This window comes from Spea bombifrons, chromosome 1, assembly GCF_027358695.1.
Source record: "Spea bombifrons isolate aSpeBom1 chromosome 1, aSpeBom1.2.pri, whole genome shotgun sequence".
Lineage (NCBI taxonomy): Eukaryota > Metazoa > Chordata > Amphibia > Anura > Pelobatidae > Spea > Spea bombifrons.
In genome coordinates this window covers 15,910,692-15,932,068 of record NC_071087.1, presented here as the reverse complement: position 1 = coordinate 15,932,068, position 21,377 = coordinate 15,910,692, and the positions used below count along the sequence as shown (strand labels likewise).

The following is a 21,377-nucleotide window of genomic DNA, read 5'->3' as shown; positions in this document are numbered from 1 at the left end:
GAATGCATTTCATGTGAGAATCCATACCTACTGTGGGGATTTTTACCTTGCTATGTCGAGACAGATCATACCACGAATACAAGGGAATTTAAAAGGATTCTCCTGATACATAAACAAAATAAATATTTGGATAGAATTGAAATCTACAGATGATATAAGCACTATATTGTATATTGTTGGCAAAAAAGGTCTTCTAAGACAAAAGAGTTAAAAAAAATAAATGTAACGCAGGGTTAACATTAACTAAATATGGAAAAGACATCTTAAAAGTAAACAGCAAAATCAGGAGCAGATAAATGAGTTTAAGCTCATTAGTAATCAAACGAGGGTTATGAGTGTTAACCTACCACAGCTGACATCTGCTGTGAATTTGTTGGCTGATGGAGTTGGAGAAGCTGTAGAAGTCATGTGCTGGCAGAATGCAGGAAAAAGCAGATCAAAGCAACCAACAACGTGAATGCAAAAGCCCCTTGTAGGCAGCCCTTAACCTTTTACATGACCAGTAGTGACAACAAATTTTCATGTGTCCTCAAAAGTGAGTGTGACGGCCAAGGAACACAAAATGATAAATCAGGAGTACGTTCCAGCAAGTGGACGAAAAAACATGTTACATGTTGAACATTTTAGGAGATTTCTTTATTAAAAGTTACTTTAGGTAACATTTCAGTTCAATGATTAAATTAACGCACCTGTAGAAGACCAATATCTGAGCAAATTTAAATTGAGGGTATCTCTCAAATAATTAATAATAAAGATGTACTCGGTGGTGCAGCCAAAGAGAAAAAATAATGTGATAAAGACAAAAAAAACACGCAACTTTTATTAAATTATGAATAAAGAATATAGGAATTGTAATCAGAATAAGAGAAACAACAACAATGTAATTGGTGCAATTATATTAGCTGATCAGCTAGAAAGTAATTGTGTCAATAGGATTGGCAAGTAACTTATCTCCATTATTAGCCAGTGTATTTAGATTGTTATCCAGTCGACCTAAAAGTAAATTTTATTCCAATGGTCCTAATAGATTACAAACTTGGAAGAACAGGGACCTCTTCACCTTCTGAACCAGTATGCCTTAACATTAAATTATATATTGTCCATTTTAATGTTGTTCATTTTGTAAATTGCAGCCTTTCTAATGCTATTGTTAACTTTCACTGCAATATACAAGACATCAATATACATTAGAGGAATGGCAATGCAAATGTATTTCATAGATCACCCAATCAAATATTATTTTAAAAATCATAAAAAGTGGTTGTGTGCAGTGTCTAAATTTATCACAGCTTGTTGGATGTAACAAGAGTTGAAAGATGACTTAATCATGACATGAATTTGAGCGCGATCCTGTTTTATAGTTTTGAAATGTTACAACAATATGTACAGGTTATTAAAAAATAAAAGGACTCATTTTGCAAAGCATGACACAGTAGAGCTTCAGTAGAAGAAATTCATCAAATGTTGACCAACGAAGGCATCGCACAGTATGTGCCAAGTTGCATTAATAAGAGAAAATTAACTCTTTCCTACATACTGTTTGTTAGCACAATATATAGATAAAATTGGATATACAATGTAAAGTGAAGCCTCCCATGAGCATTTTTTAAGTGACAGGTCCAATTTAAATAAAGGGGAATGGTGTCAGACCTTTCTTCCCGTCCCTCTCTTTCCATTTCTCTCATTATTTCTTCTGTTGTTCTTCAAAACAACAAAATATCATAACTGCTGACCAAAAGTAAGAACCCTGTAAATAAATTCCTAAATACATTTCAGTAACAGATATCCATGTTTTGCAGATATTAATTACTTTGATTAATACCAAGATGGGTATATATTTTTAATACATTTGTAGTTGGATTTATGCACACAAGGGTCCCCTATGCTTATTATAAAGCCATATATAGTATAAGCTTTATATTAAAAGGATTATGTCCTATTTACATTTTATATATACTATATACTATATATATATACTATGTATAATAATTTTTGGTAACATGGATTGTCATAAACTTATAACTTTTAGTTTTTTCTTTATGAATTCCCACTCTAAATATCTTTACATCTTGCACAATGCTAAGGCAATTTATTTAACCCCTTAAGGACAATGGACGGTCCCTAAACCCATTGAAAACAATGCATTTTGAGCCCGTACATGTACAGGATTTGTCATTAAGGGGTTAAACCTTCTCTGTACATTGATGTACATTGAGATTTAGCCAAAAGTATCTCTATCTATAGAGATATTTCGCATATTATCAGACCCCTTGTATAACACATCGATAAACAGAGCCATAAACAGAAATGAAACAGTATATTTTTTTGGTAAAAGGGTCCACATTATATCGTGTTTGTCTAACAGTCAGGTACAACTCATAGGCGCGATACAAACAAAAGAAGTGTTTATAACACGTCTCTAGGCGGCATTCAACCATACACATAATTATTGCAGAATCCTTTTAGCTCCTTAGTGAGTATCCTGCTTTTCTGTCATTTTTATTTTTATTGTTGGTTCAAACATGATTCTACTCATTTGTGTTAAACGTACCCTCCAAATTATACATTGTCTTGCTTTTTTTGTTTTGGGATCAAGAAGGGCTTTTGTTTGAAACCTTAATCATAAGTACAATGTAGTTAGTAACTATTTACTATCACCAAAACAGTCCAAAAGTTGAAAAAGTCCAACATTTTTCACAATTATACTTAGGATTTCCTCCATGGGATAGGTGCCACTGTATAAAAAGTATGTGAAGTAGCATTCCCAAACTACAGGAATACCCCACATGTACAGTTTTTTATATTCTGAAGAGAGGAAAGACCACCCTACACACACACACTATTTTTGTTTAATAATCTTTGTTTTGGTGGGGACTTTTTGATATTTTTTTTCTTTTTTTTTGGATTGCAGTACAATATACATATTAATATATAGAAAAATACATATTAATATATACCTTGGGATCCCTTGGGATCTTTGTGGACCCATTGATCTCTTTCTAACTAATACCCTTATGATGTCACAGTGACAGCAGTAGGGTCCTCTAAAAATGATTTTTTTTATTATTATTATTATTTTGATCAAATGCGATCATTGAAAGGGAGATTAGTGAGTGACCTTGCCTCTGTGTCACAGCTAGCATCCCAGGAAAGGAATTCCCATACTTCTGTTCTGAGCATTCTGCCGGTTAAACAGGGCTTGCAACAAGTAGTAGATACATTGGCTCTCAGCTTGGTGCCAGTAATGCCGACTCCTGCTGTCAGAACCGAGTCCAGGCTGTCAGCAATCTGACCTCCGGCTCATTGCCAGGAAGATTTCCCCCCGCCAATGTGAAAAAACGCAGAGAGTACTATTACAGTCTGCCCCAGTGATACCGGGGGCCACGTGTTTTCAGGCTATATTAGAACACCTAAAGGGACAGTAACACGGTAAAGGGTTGCAAATGTGAGACTGTCAGGTATCTCTCCCAATCTATTCTCGGTCTAAAGACATTTGTAATATATTTTATCTTTTATCCAACATTCAGAGTGTTATGTGTAGTCGCATAAGCAATTAAGAGCTGCAATATCAGCTTCTCTAAGGCAATTTTATTTTAATCTAGTCTTTAATTTGAAATTTTTGTAATGCTTGTATTAATATTTCCCCCCAAATGACTGTTTTTTTCATAATAGTATACAAAATAATTTAATAAATATATTGTTAGGGGGCCACATTGAGCGTCACGAATAACAGACCGTGTTAAAGAAGCAGACATATTAGAAATATTTAGTTAAACATTTCAAATACTATTTTAATTAAGGTAACCTGTGATTTATAATAAAAAGTGGAATCAGCAGAACAATTAGTGAACTCTTTTCTCTCTCCCATCCTAACAAAGGCTACCTGAACCAATCAACAACAATCAGCAACTTAACATCTGGTGAGAAAAAATTAAAACGCATATCCAGAACTTAAAGTACTATAACTATCTATACCAACCTATAGACTTCACTCATAAAATATTACATTAATATTATTAAGGAATAAATGAAAGAATTTGTGAAAAGTAACAGATCTGCTTTAAAATATGCAATATCAATTCATTTATATCACCTAAACCATATTATTGCAATGGTTTTGAGTGATACAAAATAATTCATATTATTTTCTGATGAATTATCTTTTGATTACACTTTTTGGATAAAATATACAATACTTGTTTTGAATACACTTTTTGAATGAGCTTTATAATACTTGATTGAACTTGTCATATTACATTGTAGTGCAGTCTATAAGTTTTCATTTTGTGTTATTTTATCTGGGAGAGGAAAACCAGCTAGACTCGCACCCCACTATCACCTTGAGTCCTAAGCACGTTCCTATGAAATGTAAATTACGCAACATGCGGGAATACATTTTTAGAAATGTAAATTGCTGTTACAATTATCCTGTACTAGTATACAACTTAATAAAACTATTTGTACCATTTTTTGTGTTCACTTTTTGTATATATTTCTCATACATTTAGAATTGTTATTTAGTTTAACCCATCATATTAATATAAGACTTCCAAGGATAAACTACTTTTCTCTGAGAGTAATAAAAAAGAGTTTTTGTTCCCATTCATTATAGCAGGTAGGCGTTTTGCTTCAAACTTATAGATAAACTGTGATCAAGTGCTCACAAAATCAGTTTCTGTCCATTAATTATAGTTATTTTCTTTCACACTTCTCTTGGATACTCTCCAGGCATTGTATACCAAAGAATGTCTGGTTTGCAGACCACTTTCAGACACTTTAAATAATGGCTGTTTTATTGAACAAGGTCCCAAAGTTGAAGTACCAGAAGTAGTGAGCTCCTGAAGAGGAACTGTTGGAGTCACTGTTCTTAGCTTAAGTCATTTCTTTTATTAAAACTACCAATAGCTTGTGGGTTTTATGTCACATAATGTAATACTTTTGGGGGTATTTAGTTTTAAAGTACCAAGAGTCATGATCTAATCAATTTACAATGCTTACGTTATCACTCTTCTCATCAACCAGAGTTAAAAGGCCTAACAACCAACAAATAAACAAGTGAGATAACTCAATAATTAATACCCTATTTTCAGTGCAGTCTTCCCCTCTTCCCTCTTCAATCAGATGTGTCTGCTTGAGAGTTCACAATACACATTATTCCTCCCATCTAAAACCCGATTCCATGTAAGAATCCTTAGTGGCATTGCTTGAGGCCCAAGTCACTCTATCTATTTCTTCTCCTGATGTCCCTATTTTATCGAAGCTCGGTATGATAGAGGAATAGGAGTATGCCACAGTCTTCTATAGGCATAAAAGTCACAGCAATAGGTATATGATCTAAATCAACGATATTTCTCATTAAAAATTGCCTCGATTATGCCCTGTCCATGGTCAGAACGCCTATAACTTAACCTTGTGCACATTTAAAATGCTGGGAGGTATGGGCTTCTACTTACTTTCATCCCAATCCCAGAGTTCTCATAAATAATCTTTAGAGTGGAAAAACGCTTAATCATTTAAAAGAAGAAGACGGACAGAAGGCCAGTGACCGGTGTCTATAACAGGGCTCTCTGGTCCTTTAACACAAAAAAGAGAGCTAAAATGAAACTTTTATTGAAAATAATATTATGTTGCGATTATTATTATTTTATTTGAATTGTTGTATTCATTTATTTATTTCTGGGATTTACTTGTGTTAAAATAGATATATACAACCCACCCTTCCACCAGACAAGGAATGCACCAGGGTGGTAGTAGCCCAAGGTAGTTGGTGAGCTGCCTGTTGAAGACCCCTGCTGTGTACAGAACCAGAGTATACTTCGATTATAACACGTACAATCAATGTACAAACATATTATATACTTATCATGTGTACTCATGAAGTAACACACGCTGACAACACATAAGGTACATCTATTTTGCCTATGCTCCTTTTACCTATTCCGAACCCAGACATTTTCAAACTCGTTTGCCCCTAACATTCCGCAGCTACTCGGCGCGCGTGCCATAAAATAATACTTCTTTATAAATTTATGAATGATCTCTTAGTATTTTATTCCCTAATTATACATCTTTATTCAAAACAAGCGCTCATTCTGAACTCTACCAGCACACAAACAAAAACACATACAAATGCATCCATTTGTCACGCCTAACCGAAACAATCATCGTAAACTTAAAAAAACAACACGCAGAAGCACAATTCTTTTTTTATTATTATTTCCGAAGTAATGTAAATAGATGATTTCAAAATTCTCAATTCAATCTAGTATTGAAGCAGATGGAATTCATCTATTTCTACGTATTAAATATAGAATGAAACGTATCAAAAAGATGCGTTGAATACAATGTTTCATATGCAATTCTGGGTTGTTAAAATTAAAACTAAAGCCTGAGGTCTGTCACTCCAGGAGAAACGTTGTGAAAGCAGCCCACTGTGTGGACAGGAAATGACCCCTTCGCATACTGCTTCTTTAAAAACAAGCAGTGTTGCCTGAAGCTATTCAGCCTCTCTCGCTCTGGTGCTCTCTCTCTCGCTCTCTCTCTCTCGCTCTCTCTCTTTCTCAGTGTCTTGCTATAGAGGGCTCCAATAGCAGTTCCCAGGCAGTGTGATCCGTGTTTGCATGCTGCTAGTTAATGCTGGGAAGAACGCACAGCCCATGTGCTCTGTATGGATGTTGATTTCACCCAGTACAGCTTGATCCTCTGGAAGCGGGCGCAAAGATGTCCAGCACACCCCATGACCCTTTTTATTCCTCTCCTTTTGGCCCTTTTTATAGGAGACATACTCCATACATGATACAACCAGAGTATCGAATATATGAGATGAACAAGAGGCTGCAGTCGCGTTCAGAGGTAAGTCCTTTGGAGCCTTAACCTACTAAACGGACACTGGGATAGCCTTTAGCTTTGCCGGGGCAATATAACGAATATGAAGCGATGTATGTTCTTTAACTAATAGAGCTCAGTCTGTATCCTCTTAGATTAACCCCTTGAGTACAGGAGAAGTGGGCAGCACATAGCTTTGCAATAGGCTGCACATCACGATATCACTGAAGGGGTTAAGCTAATAGTAGAGGGTCGGTTATTATAGCAATAGTATGTACTATGTTTTACTCTGTGAACCATAACTTACCGTATATTCAATACACTTTGTTATTTTTGGATGTTGTGAATTTTTTTTTAAACAATTTATGTATTTGAGCGGAAACGTGTTTTTTGTTTTCATAGCAATCATTAAAGATTCATGTGTGTAACGTAAATCTTTTCCTGTGCAATCAAAGCGATGGGTAATTATTAATCCTTGTAAACATGTCTTTAACAAGCCCATTGACAAAGTTACCAAGGCGGACTTTAACGTTACTTTTGCATTCGTGACAAAAAGTAAAATCCGTTTCAGAAGACAATAGGTTTCTGATGCCATGAGAAACTCTAAAAGGTACGGACGGCGTTGGGAGTGCTGATAAAACTTACTTTAGAGTCATAAAAAGTATGCAAACTGGTTCAAAGAAGATCTCACAAGCACCTGTATCTCCACAATTTTGGTTCATGTAATGTACACAACTGTATAATGGCAACAGTTCCCATGTGTGGAATCTCCTTCCACCAGTGTCAAAGTGAACGTCCCCCATATTGTTCATTAAACAACGGGTTTTTATTATAAGTTTAAAGGTAAAGATACTGAGATCTGGGGGGTAGTGATATTTTAAATTGGCATTAATGAATATTTATAAAAAACCTCCTACTATAATAGATGGAAAGATACACTGAAGCTGCACCTACATATGATCAACAGTCCGAGATTTTTTTATAAGCTTGCAGTTGCTTGAATTTGACTTCCGAGTTTTTTTTTTTTTTTTGGAATTGTTACAAGAAGTATTTAAGGGTTTTTTTTAGATTCTCAATCCAGCCAATGAAACAATCGAATGCTGTTGACTGGTTAGCTATCATTAATAATAGCCAAACCTGTCTATAGAGAACATGGTGATAAGATATTGTTGGCCTAAGCCAACTTGTGATACTGTTGTGGAATCACAAGTGTGAAAAAATGTGAAAACAAATGTGAAATTACGTGACAGATGGTATAAAAAGTTTAGATATTTAGTAGGCACAAACACACTATGGTTCACTGTCATAGTCATCACCGGATTGTTTTGTACACTAGAAATTGATACTTTCATTGTAATTTTTTTTTTTTAGTTTAATAGTTACTTTAATACCCAGCACTTATGGAAAAATACATCTTAAGATGTTTTGAAAGCAGCATAACTTATTTGGACTTAGTGGCAACCCTTCCAAAAATCTGCAATTTCAATATCTCCAAGTTAATGGAAAAGAAACAATTATGCCATTGATAATACATGATTAATAACGGGCAGTAAGCTAACAAGATCAGGGCCCTCGTCTCCTTCTGTCAACATATATCAGTATTATTCATTTTGTATATTGTGCCCCTATTTTAATAGCACCAATGAATTTGCTGGCAATAAGTGTAATGTAATAGTAAGCTTGTTTGCAATATTTTAACAAAAAACATATTTTAGAAATAAAATAAAATACAAGATAGATTTGAGAGGTACAACTCAGCTTTTAGGAGCCATTTCTGTTAATATTTTACTATTATAAACATTTTGATTATTTCGACAGAAAAGGGAAATCATCTGCTAACTTAAATATTATATTTCACATCAAATAGTTTATTTGAAACATGAAATTGGAAAAAAATTACTGTTGGCAACAAAAGTATTATACTTATATACACAAAATATGATGTTTCAAATAGTATAATCAACAAAAATGTGTTAAGAGGGAAACAAAGTTTTGTTCTATTTTAGAACACTATATTATTTGTTCAAGAGCTATATATATAATTATCATAACGTTAATTTAACCTACTGAAAGGGAATGCTTCTGCCATATGATACTAATATGTGAGGGGCAGGTGTCATGATTGGCTACTTTCACGTTGTTGAATAATAATAATTAATATTCTGAAGTTATATCTATATTATATATAAGTTGCAAAGTCAGAGTAAAAAGAACTAGATTAGACATAGTTGGGATATCATTTGAGATCATAGAGATGTTGTGATATTATCTATCCAATAATTAGCAACAGTCGAGGGATTTGTGGTTCCAATTTACGGCAAAGTTTATGTGTATGTTTTCCCCCTACCAAAAAATAAAAAATATTCCCCTATAAACCGCATGCATTATGGCAGAGATATTTTACCCGGTAGCTTCCTACATATTCATCAACTATTCCTTGGGACTGCAAATAGTGCTCCATGCAGTCTAACCATCAGGACTAAACATAGGCGTTCTTTTCATGTACAAGATGACTGTCACGGAATTTTTAAGATTAGAACTAGATTGCTGAAATCATGTGTCAGAAAAATCATCCTCTGTAGTCTATATCTTAAGAAGTCTAGTACATAAAGAACATTTTAGCTAAATGTATAAGACCATGTTTACATTTTTTCCGGAAACAAGTTAGCAACAAGGACTTTATAAAACTGATATTTCGACTGATGCATCCAGCGTATGTATCTGCCTGACATTATCATTTATATAATGTTCTTCTAACTATAAAGTGTTTTCTTCTAAATATAAAGTGTTGGGAGCTATAATTTGTTGACCCGAGCACCCTATGCCATTGACCTCACTGAATCCACCATAGATTTAAAATCTATCATTTGTAAGGGTTGGCGTTGGCTCTCCACGTGGATCACCAGAGGATCATGTGGCATAAACAATCTTCTTAGTCTGTGGGTCACTGCACAAATTAAATATACAAGAGTCAAATTACGGTTCTCCATTTCTCGACCTTGTCCACAGTGAGAAGGCACTTTTACCCATAAATGCTGAAGGTCATCACCAATTAGTTAATTACAATTGTATTAGACTCTCTCCATCTTTTCATTGTTATGTTTACTTGTTTTTAGAAATTAATGTACTGGAAATCTACATTTTAACTTAAAACAGAGGTCTTTTTTCATGCAGGTTAAATAATATATAGTCTGGATTATATATTTTATTACTTTAACAGTAATATTAATACTTACCAAGATAAGTAAAGCCAAAATGTAAATAATTAATTTTAATATTTACCAATAGGGTTCATTTTAGTAAATATTTTTCAGTAAATTTAATCTGTAACCTGAAAGCCCAGATTTTACACAAATGTCATTCCTAAACTATTCTTTGACTTCATAAATTCACCAAGAAGAAGAAGAGAAAAGTAAGAGGCAGTTCTAATATCCTAGAAAATCCAAAATACATATTTGAGTTTGTGCAGCCAGGAAATCTTGTATTAATATACTGCCTTTTCTTTGTCCTTCCTAATCGGCTAGCACAATGTATAGGTGAAATGCTACCCCCTACAAAGTGACACCTTGTCATTTTTCAATCACAGCTGCACTTGAGGTCCATTTAATTAATTCACTTGTTATCTTCCCAGTTCTTGATAATTAGGGTTGAACACACTTTGGAAACCAGGTAAAAAAGCTACTAAAACATAACCTCTGAAGCTCAAATTGTTGTTCCATCTCTGAATGACTCCTAAAGAAGCAGCAGTTCCTGGCTCCCAAAATAAAATATGTTCCCTGTTTTTTCTGGCTTCTATATTCAACATAGATTTATAAATCCAGGAAAACATAATAAAAATCTCACCCCCTGTACTGGAGAGAGATGTCCCTCTCACCTCCATGGATCATCATAACTAAACCGCTACTCACTCTTTCTCCATTACCTTGGCAACGACTAACAGGAGAACAGAGTGGGCAAGCAAAAAAAAAAAAAAAGCTAGCAAGAACAAATTTAACACTTATACAGAGAAATGAGGCCAGGTTTTAATGCCTCAATAGTGTGTCTTATCTCGGATAAGGTTTTCAAGGAAGACAAAAAAAAAACTATTTCCTAGACTAATTTTAAAGAAGGAACTGACACTTCTAAGATAAACCAGCGATTGAATCCAGCATGGAAAAATATCTCACTTGTGTTATTATTTTTGTGTTGTGTTTTCTGTGATTTTTCAGCTCATACTTCTCCGCTCAAGCCATAGCCATGGCATTTTATGCAAATATCCCCGTATTTCCCATGATCCATCAGTGAATATCGAAATGGAACAGTGCCGTCAGCACTAGCAGCGCACGCTAACACACTTCCTGTGCTCTATATGTGTTGATTTAGCATGCTATGCAAACAGCATGAAAAATTATCTTCACAGTTACTATTATTATTAAAAATATCTGATGCCCCGGCTCCACAAGTCACGTGAGAGCAAGATGGCAGTTATTAAGTACAGAAGAGAAAAAAATATATATCATTGTTTTAAAAAAATGTATTTAGGAGGAAAATTCAAGACTGATAATCCAAAATGTTATTTTCCTCCTTAAGAATCTTGCTATTATATTCACTAGTGTTTTCAAGTCTCAATAATTGGAAGAAAAAAGAGAAACATTTATTACAAATTAAAACGTTTACATTTTTGGTGCCTATTGACTATGTTTACATTTTCAGGAAGCAAAAAAAATTGCAAACCCAAATATAATTTTCTCAATGTGTCATAGGTACGGTATATTCATTATTCTTGTTTGTCATTGAACTTATTTGAGCTTTTCCACCAATATGCTTGGTGTACTCCAGTTAAAAATATTAGATTGGTATATGAGCCAGTCAAATAATGCAAGTGTGATTCATTTTACGTTCGGCTTGTACAAAATATCTCGTTTGTTCTAAGTTCTTAAAAATACCCTATAGGTATGTCCTGTTCCCTGCATCTGCATAATTATTCTTCCCCATTAAGGTATCTTTAGTTTTAAGTTGCTGATTGGTTCAGGAAGCCGTTGTAGGGACTGACAAGGAGAAACGAGAGAACTTTGGGGCAGGATATGAGACAATGCTAGTTTTCCCACATCGCTTGTATGATTCTAAATGTCACTAGGATGACTAAAGTAAATGTAAGCATCATTAATACATTGACTGGATCCTATTTTATCTCCGTTTAGAGCAGGGGTTCTCAAACTGCGGCCCTCCAGCTGCTGCAGGACTACATCTCCCATAATGCTCCTTCAGCTAAGGGGCTGGCTGAGGAGTATGGGAGATGTAGTCCTGCAGCAGCTGGAGGGCCGCAGTTTGAGAACCCCTGGTTTAGAGGTTCTATGCAGTTTATATTGGTTCTATTGGACAGGGTTAGATATAGTGCATTGAGTGTGTTGTCTACCAAAGGTGCCTTTGAGCACAATAATATTGGGATGTTTGGTTGGGCATTCCTACAGGGATCATACATGAAAGCATGCATTCTTCATGGTACGCATTGTCTTTTGAACACAGTGTCTCTAGTATACAGAGCCCAGTTTAAGTATGATGCATGTGTAGCTGCATGCAGTATGGAAAATATGGACATTTTGCAGCTATGGTCACAATAATACTGTATTTACTGTATGGAGTTTTTTTTTTAACAAAGCAGATTAAGTAACTAATTAAACTGCATTTATCCTTGTCAATTTTCCATCACACATCTGTAAATGAACACAGGTGATTCTTTCTTTAGCATAGCTTGATCTGTCAAAAAACTTCAAGATGGTGATTAATTTACTCTCCGCTCAAGAGAGACGAAAAGCCCCTACTGTAGGGGTTATTTAAGGACAAATCATAGAATGACGGATGGTATTTCTCTAAACATTGTTATATTTTATAATATCCCACATACATTCTTCATGATTTTGTGACTCAGTGTTGTATTTAGTGAAGTTTTAATTCTTGTAATTACTGCGTTCTAACAGGAGGTAGACCTAAAGGACTTATCTATAGAAGGATTTCATGTCATCTAGATGTCAGGACTTAAGTGGGTCCTCATAGAGCTGGAGTACTATTAGCTTTAAATAATAACAAATGTCAACACTTCATAAAGCGTAAAGATAGATATCCCAGCAGTGCTGTCTTTAAACATAAAGGGGCCTTGGGCAAACTCCTATAGTGGCCCCCTTAGTCCAGGTATGTGAGTGGAGTTTTGTGCAGCCACAAACCTCTCCAGTAACATTTCCTTTGTGGCCTCCATGTCACCTACTGCTAGGCACCAGAAAATGATATTATATCCCGATGCTCTCCAATATGCCATAGCACACCTGGGAACTTTCTGGCTCCCTGGAGCCCCCCTTGCAGGTTGCGGGTAGGAGGTTTTGCTGATGTTGGTGAGTGGTCCCGCTGATGTTGCGGGACACGCTACTTTTAATGGAGACGTGTTAGTGGAGTGTCACATGCCGCAACGCCACATTTCCGCGACACAGAGTTTCCACTTAGTGACCTGGAGAGTCTCCAAGTATGTGCAATAGACCCTCATGGTAAGCCTGGGCCTGGAGCAGCTGCCCCTTTTGCGACCTACATTGTGAAAATAATTAAACAAATGCTTGATAAATACAATTATGAGTCACAGGGAGTATTTTTAGGTCTTCTGACTGAAGGGGCAGAAAACTCCTGAATATAGGAACCTCACATCGGGTGCACTTCTTGCACTGTTAAAAGTAGTTGACCGATGGAAATCCGGTGGAATGTAGAAGTTCAGGAGCTCTTTTAGGTGATGTGAGCCCTGATTGTCAACAAACCTATTTAGAAAAAAAGATTTGCAGTTTAATGAGAAATCAATAGAAAGTGTGTGGATGAAGGGTCAAATGACATTTTTGCAGTAGCGGCAGGTAAAGTTATTTTATTGGAAGTCCTCCATACTCATTACAATCCATATGAAATGACCCGTATCTAGATGTGTCTAGAGGGAATTAATTAGGAAATTACACAATGTTTAGGTTACTTTAACAATACAGTTTTTCATATCTACATTACCCATATAGCTTTATTTAAACACAAATCGCATTATGCCAGTAAGTATGCTCTCGTTAAGCTTCCTAACTGTAGTTCTATGTTGACCGATGATATCATAAAAAGCAAAGCCCAATGCTATAAGGCCTCTGAATCCCATTGTACTTCTATTTTTAATAGCCAAGCCTGAGGTTGGTCCCTCTACCTGTCTGCATCACCAATGGTGTGAATGGAGCTAGTACCAATCTAGATTTGTACATGTATTTGTGAGCTTATTCATCTGACTCAGCCCAGATTTTCATTCATCTCCTTTTACTTTATTTAACTTATGTATTCCAACTGTTCTTTTTTTTAATATCGCATGACACCGTAACAAACACAGGATGCGGCATGTCTGCAGAAGGGTACGGCTTCATTGAACTCCACGCAGCCCCTTCCTTGTTAAGTCTTATCTACTATTTCACGCAAGAGGAGGAGGGTGCTGCCACCTGCTCAGTCTCAAGAAAAAAATGGCTCATTTAATTATCCTGTCATGTAATTCACCCACACTTCTGTAGTAAAAATAATGTAAATAAACTAAACGGTAGTACTGAAATAATCAGTATTCTTTCTGGATTTTGTGATTCTGTTTTATGGTAGCATGACCAGAAATCAAACTACAAGCTATTATGGGTGTATTAAGGTTCAATATCAGTCAGCTATATTCCAACCCTATTCCATAAAGACATGGTTGGAAGAAGGGTCGGGCAGGAAGGTATAGTTAGTGTGTGTTTCGGCTGGTCAGTCTATGGGCCAGCAAAGTATAGCCATAGGCTTTTATTGGGAGTTTTATTTTATGATTTTGCGTTAGGGTGTTTCATTTGGGCACTTGTAAATGAAACATACTCTCCGAACTAAAATAAAATGAAATTTGAGCTTAATCAGTGACCTTTTCAGTAATTTTACCTTATGATAAACCACATGTTCAAAACACCCACCATTAGGCAGTGTTTTAATAATCTATATATTCTTTCTGGGGAGGGGGAAGCATATAATAAAATAAGATATTTTTGCCATTTAACTGCAATGCAGAGTGCTTGCTGTACTTGGCAATGTTATGTTATTAATTTTATTGACTAAATAACTGTTATGTGAAGAGGAAGAAATAAAATATTTCACGTTGACACTTAAAATGCAGTATGTACAATACCAGTTTATTAATCCGCATTTAATCTGCACTTTATCAAAAGACGCTATTAAATGCATATTATATCCTTACCCGTGTCATGTACTAATGCCAAGGCCATAGTTAGGAAGGGGAATACCTGTATTTTCCTGAGCTATAAACATAGCAGAAGTTTATTTAGGGCCAGATTAGGGATGATGAGGTGGCCCCGGCACATTAAAGCTTGTGGCCGTCTTACAGGCCATACTTTACTTTTTCAGGCAAATGCAGCCGGCGGACGGCGGGGAGGCAGATCAACAGTGTATAGAGAGTTAATTATACATTAATAAACACTTATACACAATTGATACATATAGAAAATGTATTGCTGCATTGCATTATATGATGTTGGCTATACCTTCAATGGAATGAATATGGTCTCTCTTTATAACCGGATACATTGTTATTATTAATGTAAAACCCAAAAGTATGAATTAAGGAAACGATTACCTGTACTTCAAGAATTTGCAAAGGGTTAAATATATATTAATTTTTTTTTGTGTGTTTATATTTATTTTAGAAAAGACAAAAAAAAGAAAAAGAAGAAAAAAGTATAGATATTCTTCGACAGACATAAGTCAATTTTTTTAATGTAAAACTGCTCCTGTTGTCTTTCAAGTGACTTTAGCTATAGATATGATACATTTCCTTTTTTTAAATAGTTGAAGCACTAACAATTCTTGTAAAGAAAATTTAATTTTAAATTAATTTTTAGTTTTGAAAATAACAATAGAAATACAGAGTCTAAGTTCCTTGGTGTAAATTATTAAAGCACAAAGTAAATAATGGTAATGAGTGATTTTTTTAAAGAAGAAAAATTGTTATTTCATGAACATAAACTCTGCTTGGAATTCATTGAATTAAATTACATGTATTTTTCTTCTGACATAATTTATGCTTATCTAGGGTATAAAATATTGGGGGTTCTGTGTTCTTGAAAATGTGTTCCGCAAAACATAATTTGTTTTTTAATTGTATGCAATATTAATGGATATTTTTGTTCTGTTTCTATAACATAAGCCTCATTACTGGCATCTGATGCAAATTTATCTGGTTTTAGACAACAAAAAAATCTAGACACTTTCTTACACAGTAGCTTTATTCCTTGTCAGACCAGACAGACTGCACAAGTTGCTTTTATGTCATCTGTTAGTAGTCTTACAGAAATTTCCCAGTAGCGAGCATATGTGCTCCACTCGAGTCACATCTGCACTGAATCTTGATCTTGTGATCAATCCATGGGTCCACAACCTTAAACATAGCAATTAAATGTACTGATTACTCATGGCTTTGCACACACACACACATTATATATGTGTATATATATATATATATATATATATATATATATATATACTACCGTTCAAGTTTGGGGTCACTTGGTGTCCAATTAAAGGAATCAAATTGATCAGCAATACAGTGTAGATGCTGATAATGTTATATATATATATATATATATATATATATATATATATATATATATATATAACATTATCAGCATCTACATTGATCAGCAATACAGTGTAGATGCTGATAATGTTATATATATATATATATATATATATAACATTATCAGCATCTACACTGTATTGCTGATCAATTTGATTCCTTTAATTGGACACCAAGTGACCCCAAACTTGAACGGTAGTATATATATACATATATATATATATATATATCTGTGTATAGCTATATATAGATATAGATATAGAGTGCTGTGCAAAAGTTTTAGGCAGGTGTGATCACCCTTTGCCTACAAAACAGCATCAATTCTTCTAGGCACACTGGCACAAGGTCAGAGATTTTGTGGGCACATTGTTAGGTGTATGATTAAACAACTATACCAAACAGGTGTTAATGGTCATCAATTTAATATGTAGGTTGAAACACAACCATTAACTGAAACAAACAACTGTGTAGGAGGAATAAAACTGGGTGAGGAACAACCAAACTCACTAACAAGGTGAGGTCGCTGAAGACAGTTTAATGACAGTTTAAAAGTCATGCACCATGGCAAAACCATGTCTAAATTGCTACAAGACAACAAGTAGTTATATTGCATTAACAAGGTCTCTCCCAGGCAGAAATTTCAAGTTCTTTTGAAGAAGCTCAAATAAACGGGCAGTGTTAACGACCATAGACACAGTGGTCGGCCAAGGAAACTTAGTGCAGCAGATGAAAGACACATCATGCTTAATTCATATTCACAATTCTAAGATGTCCAGCACTGCCTTCAGCTTGCCATTTGCCAGTGGAACCTGGTACACTCATCTACTGTCTGGATAAGTCTGGTCAGAAGTGGTCTTCATTGAAGACTTACAGCCAAAAAGCCATGCCTCCAATGTGGAAGCAAGGCCAAGCGCCTCAACTATTCCCAATAACACAGGAACTAAGCAGCACTACTCTGGACTGATGAGTCAAAATCTGAAATATTTGGCTGTAGCAGAAGGCAGTTTAGAGAATGGTACAAGAATGAGGCAACAGAGAAGAATGGTGGGTGTTCTTTGAAGGTTTGGGGTTGCGTATCTGCAAATGGAGTTAGGGATTTGGTCAGAATTAATGGTTTTGCGATGCTGAGGCACATACTAATACATCATTAATGTAAAAAAATCATTAGTGTGTGCTGTGTTATTCGGGGACTTTGAAAGGGGACTTGTGTCACAGTTTCTGATCCTTGCATGTAAGAAGGGATCAAACATTTTTTCCTGCTTGTAGACAAGTTCAACTAACTGTAACCAACTGCAGGCATGCAGGGATCAGATCTTTTTTTGTAGCAAAAGGAGCTGCTGATTGATCGCTGATTGATAGGTAGCATTTGCTTCTCCATCGTCTTCACAGGGGAAACGTAAATACAAGGCCTCAGTACATGTTGGAAATCTGAAGTGTAGTCCAATCAACATGACATGGGTGAGGGAGGTGCTGCTACTACACTCTGACTTCTTAAGACTGGACAAGACAATCGCAAGTGAGGTCAAGTGAGTGAGATAAATGATTGGCTGATTAAGACCACATGGTCATCAATTGTATCTGATTCTTTTCAAAGCAATAATGTCCATTATTACTGTACACGTAATAACCTTTGTACTGTCAGTGTAGGTCATACACATTGGGTTAACTGCTATATTCCATTATTTTTTTATAGTACGGTCATCCGCACTGGTCGTTTGTGGTTGGTGATGTAACAGACTTGATGCCTTCTTTTTTTGTCAAACTATAGGAAAAAATATTAATACAGTTTGTTCTCTTTCGTTGTTAAGAAGCCTTAAGAGAGAAATAATAGCAAGGTAAAGCTAAAGAGTAACGTAAAGACTCGTGATTGAAATGCAATCATCATTTCATTGCTTTAAATCATTAGATAGAGTAAAAGATTACACACTGAAGAGGGCATTGGAGGGACCGCATGGGGCTGATATTATCTCATGATCACTTTCCTACCGCATTACTACCATTGCTTCAAATGATGAAAATGAGGCCAATTTGGCCATGCTAAAGTCATATAGAAAACTGACTGGCTGTATATTCTACCTCTTACTGTTAATTGTAGTGTGTATGCATGTATATTATTATTTATTGAGCGTTAACAGGTGTACTTAGCACTTTACAGTTTACAGTATAATAAAGAGGTTCTTAGGTATCTTGTCTTGTTTGATGTGCCATTGTGAGACATTCCTCAAATCTGATGGCTACGTAAGGCGACGATTTAGCAAATATTATCGAATTCGGAAAAGGTTATGGTAACTGATCCTTCCTCACATGCAGTTCTGAGGACGTGAGCGCTCCCGAAAAGTATGTTTGGTTATAAAGGATAGCAATGAACGTTATTCTGGATAATACGAGACATGATGCACACATTTTATGCAAAATACAATCTTTGTTACTTTCACTAAAACAAAGAAGGAAAGTTTGCGTTCACTAGTATTGCTAGCCTATATTTTCATTGACAACCAGAACAAACAATGGGCACCCCAGCTGTGGAACATGACCCCCATAAAGCTCAGCTAGATTTGGTGGGCAGGTAGCAGATACAGCGACAAATCTTGCCTATCAATGTCCTCGAGTGGAAGGATGTCTCCATCTTTAACAAGAGCCAGATCTATTCAGCCAAGCTCCTTTAATAATATATTTTGCTGTAAGCTTAGATGGTAAAATGCAAAGAACCAAAAGCAGAAAACTTAATTTCTAGTCTGCCCCCCCCCCTCTGGTAATAGGATATTATTACAGGAAGCCAACAGAGACGCTAAGCCAAATCCAACCCCCACCTCTCCCTAAAGACCGGATTGAAAGTTGGTGAATTGTGAATTTGCAGACAGAATTAACCCTTTCAACCCTTCAGTGAAACCCCAGCTAAATCTGGAATATTTTATCTTTGTGCTTACACTACATAAAAAAAGAAATATAAACGAAGCAACTGTATTCTGATTCTGTAGCACTGAAAATTCACTGATATTTTTCTCTTTTTTTTTTTTTGCTGCTATAGCAGCATGTGAGTTTGTGACCCGTGAAAATCACTCTGTGTTTACAAAAGGGATTTCGGCACTTTTTTTTTGAGCTTGCTTATGTACAGCAAATTTCATAAGCCGGAACGCTGCCAGGCTGTTACAGTTCATTGTGTTATTCCTCCAAGGTAACTCGGTGGAAACCTGCGCCATATTTTCCCCTAAAGTGTTTGGATTTATATTGCAGGGCTTGGTGTTATACATTGTAAGCACTCTGTTACGGAGTCACTTATTCACCATTATATATAGGGCAATTTAGAGCATATTTATAGTCTTTATTTGCGTCATCTCTGTGGATCTAAATTATCATGATAAGTCAATTTTAATATTATTGCCCGGGCCAGGCTAAAGATATCAAATCGGCCCTGGTTCTTCTCTCTAAAAAGCCCACTGCCTATTCTCTGCCCCAGAACCAAAGCTTTAGCGGATGAGTAAGAAATTAAGGAGATCACTGCACACTGCTAAATATTAAAATAGACCTTTTGTTCACAAATCACTAGCCGGAAATGTCTGCTTTAGGTAAGGGATTAAGTACATAGTCATAGACAAATTGTTAGTGTAGGTAAAAGGAGTGTCATTGTGCTCTTCTGCAAAGTTTGACATGGTATAAGTCAATGCAGCCATGCCATTCTACACAAATGCATTGTGAGTACAGCCTATTGGGCAGGATCACTGTAGGTTGAAGTTGAACGTCCATCTAAAGATCTAAAATCACCGGTTGGCACCGTGTATAAAAAGACCAAATCCTAAAAGGAATAGTCTAATCCAGTCTTACCTAGAAATAATGCCTATATTAAGTACTTTGTACTTGAGTTCATCTTTGTTCTGTTCTTACAGCGATGTAAAAATCCAATAACCTGAAGCAGACAATTGATCATTTTCTGGTAAAGAACGATCCATGTGCACATTACTGTAGGAAGCCACAGAAAATCTAGGGGGGGATAACATTAAATGCTGCCACATTGCCACTTGAGGGTTGGCACATGTGCTTTGCACCCAGTGACACACCATTCAGCAGCTCATTAAACCAGTAGTGTGACCAACTTGTGGATGAGGACCTTATTCCTTGGGTCCCCAGGTCAGTTTTTTCCAGACAGCGGTATGTGGCTGCACAAATTCTGCCTTCTCTTTGCCCAGTTCCCTCGGCTAGCCCGACACCTACACACACGTAGCCTCACTGAGTGAAGCCACTACCCTCGGGTATGGTGGCCACGTGTCCCAGAGTCTTATCTCTTGAAGTGGACTAAGCTGATAGCAGCCAACTGACATATAATCAATTAAGAAACACTCTCACTATACAAAAACAGGTCTAGTCATTCTCCATTACATTAACCCTTCCTCTTCACTTTTACATAAATGCTACTTTTATCATGCCACCTGCTTTACATTACCCATTTGTTATATTACATACTGCCTCCATAATCTATTACAGTAACCACAACACTGTATTTCTCCCTCCTCATATTCATATTAGATTCACCCTCCATAACCCATAACATTCACCCCACACACACACCCTCGCACACCTTTCATCAGTTTCACTTTACCCAAAAACGCCTCTGCTCAGCCTCCTTTTCTCCATTAATAAGCTGTGAGGCAGGAAGCTGGATATACTTCCTGTGAAGTCATCCTGTGGCCAGGAGAGGGGCAGAATTGGAGAGCGGCAGATGGTTTGACTACAGGAGATCAGTTAATCACAGACGCCACAGATCTTAATGCTGTTGCAGGAGAGAGCAGACAGTATGTGGAGCTGGGAGGAGAGACGAGAGAGGGGAGATGTGATAGAAACATTTAAATACTTAAAAGGAATTAACAAAGTACAGGAGGGAAGTTTATTTCAAAGGAGAAGAAATGTTAGAACAAGA

The 21,377-nt window shown here is 36.0% G+C and overlaps 1 protein-coding gene across 2 annotated transcripts in view; it reads left to right on the top strand.

Moving 5' to 3' along the window:
• The first annotated feature begins 6,499 nt into the window (after positions 1 to 6,499).
• LDB2 (LIM domain binding 2) overlaps positions 6,500 to 21,377 on the top strand; it is a 119,200-nt gene continuing 104,322 nt past the window's right edge. For both annotated transcript variants that reach the window (XM_053458302.1, XM_053458301.1), the window contains exon 1: positions 6,500 to 6,852. In XM_053458302.1, the coding sequence (XP_053314277.1) occupies positions 6,721 to 6,852 (132 nt within the window). In that variant the 5' untranslated portion in view covers positions 6,500 to 6,720. The remainder of the gene's footprint in view (positions 6,853 to 21,377) is intronic.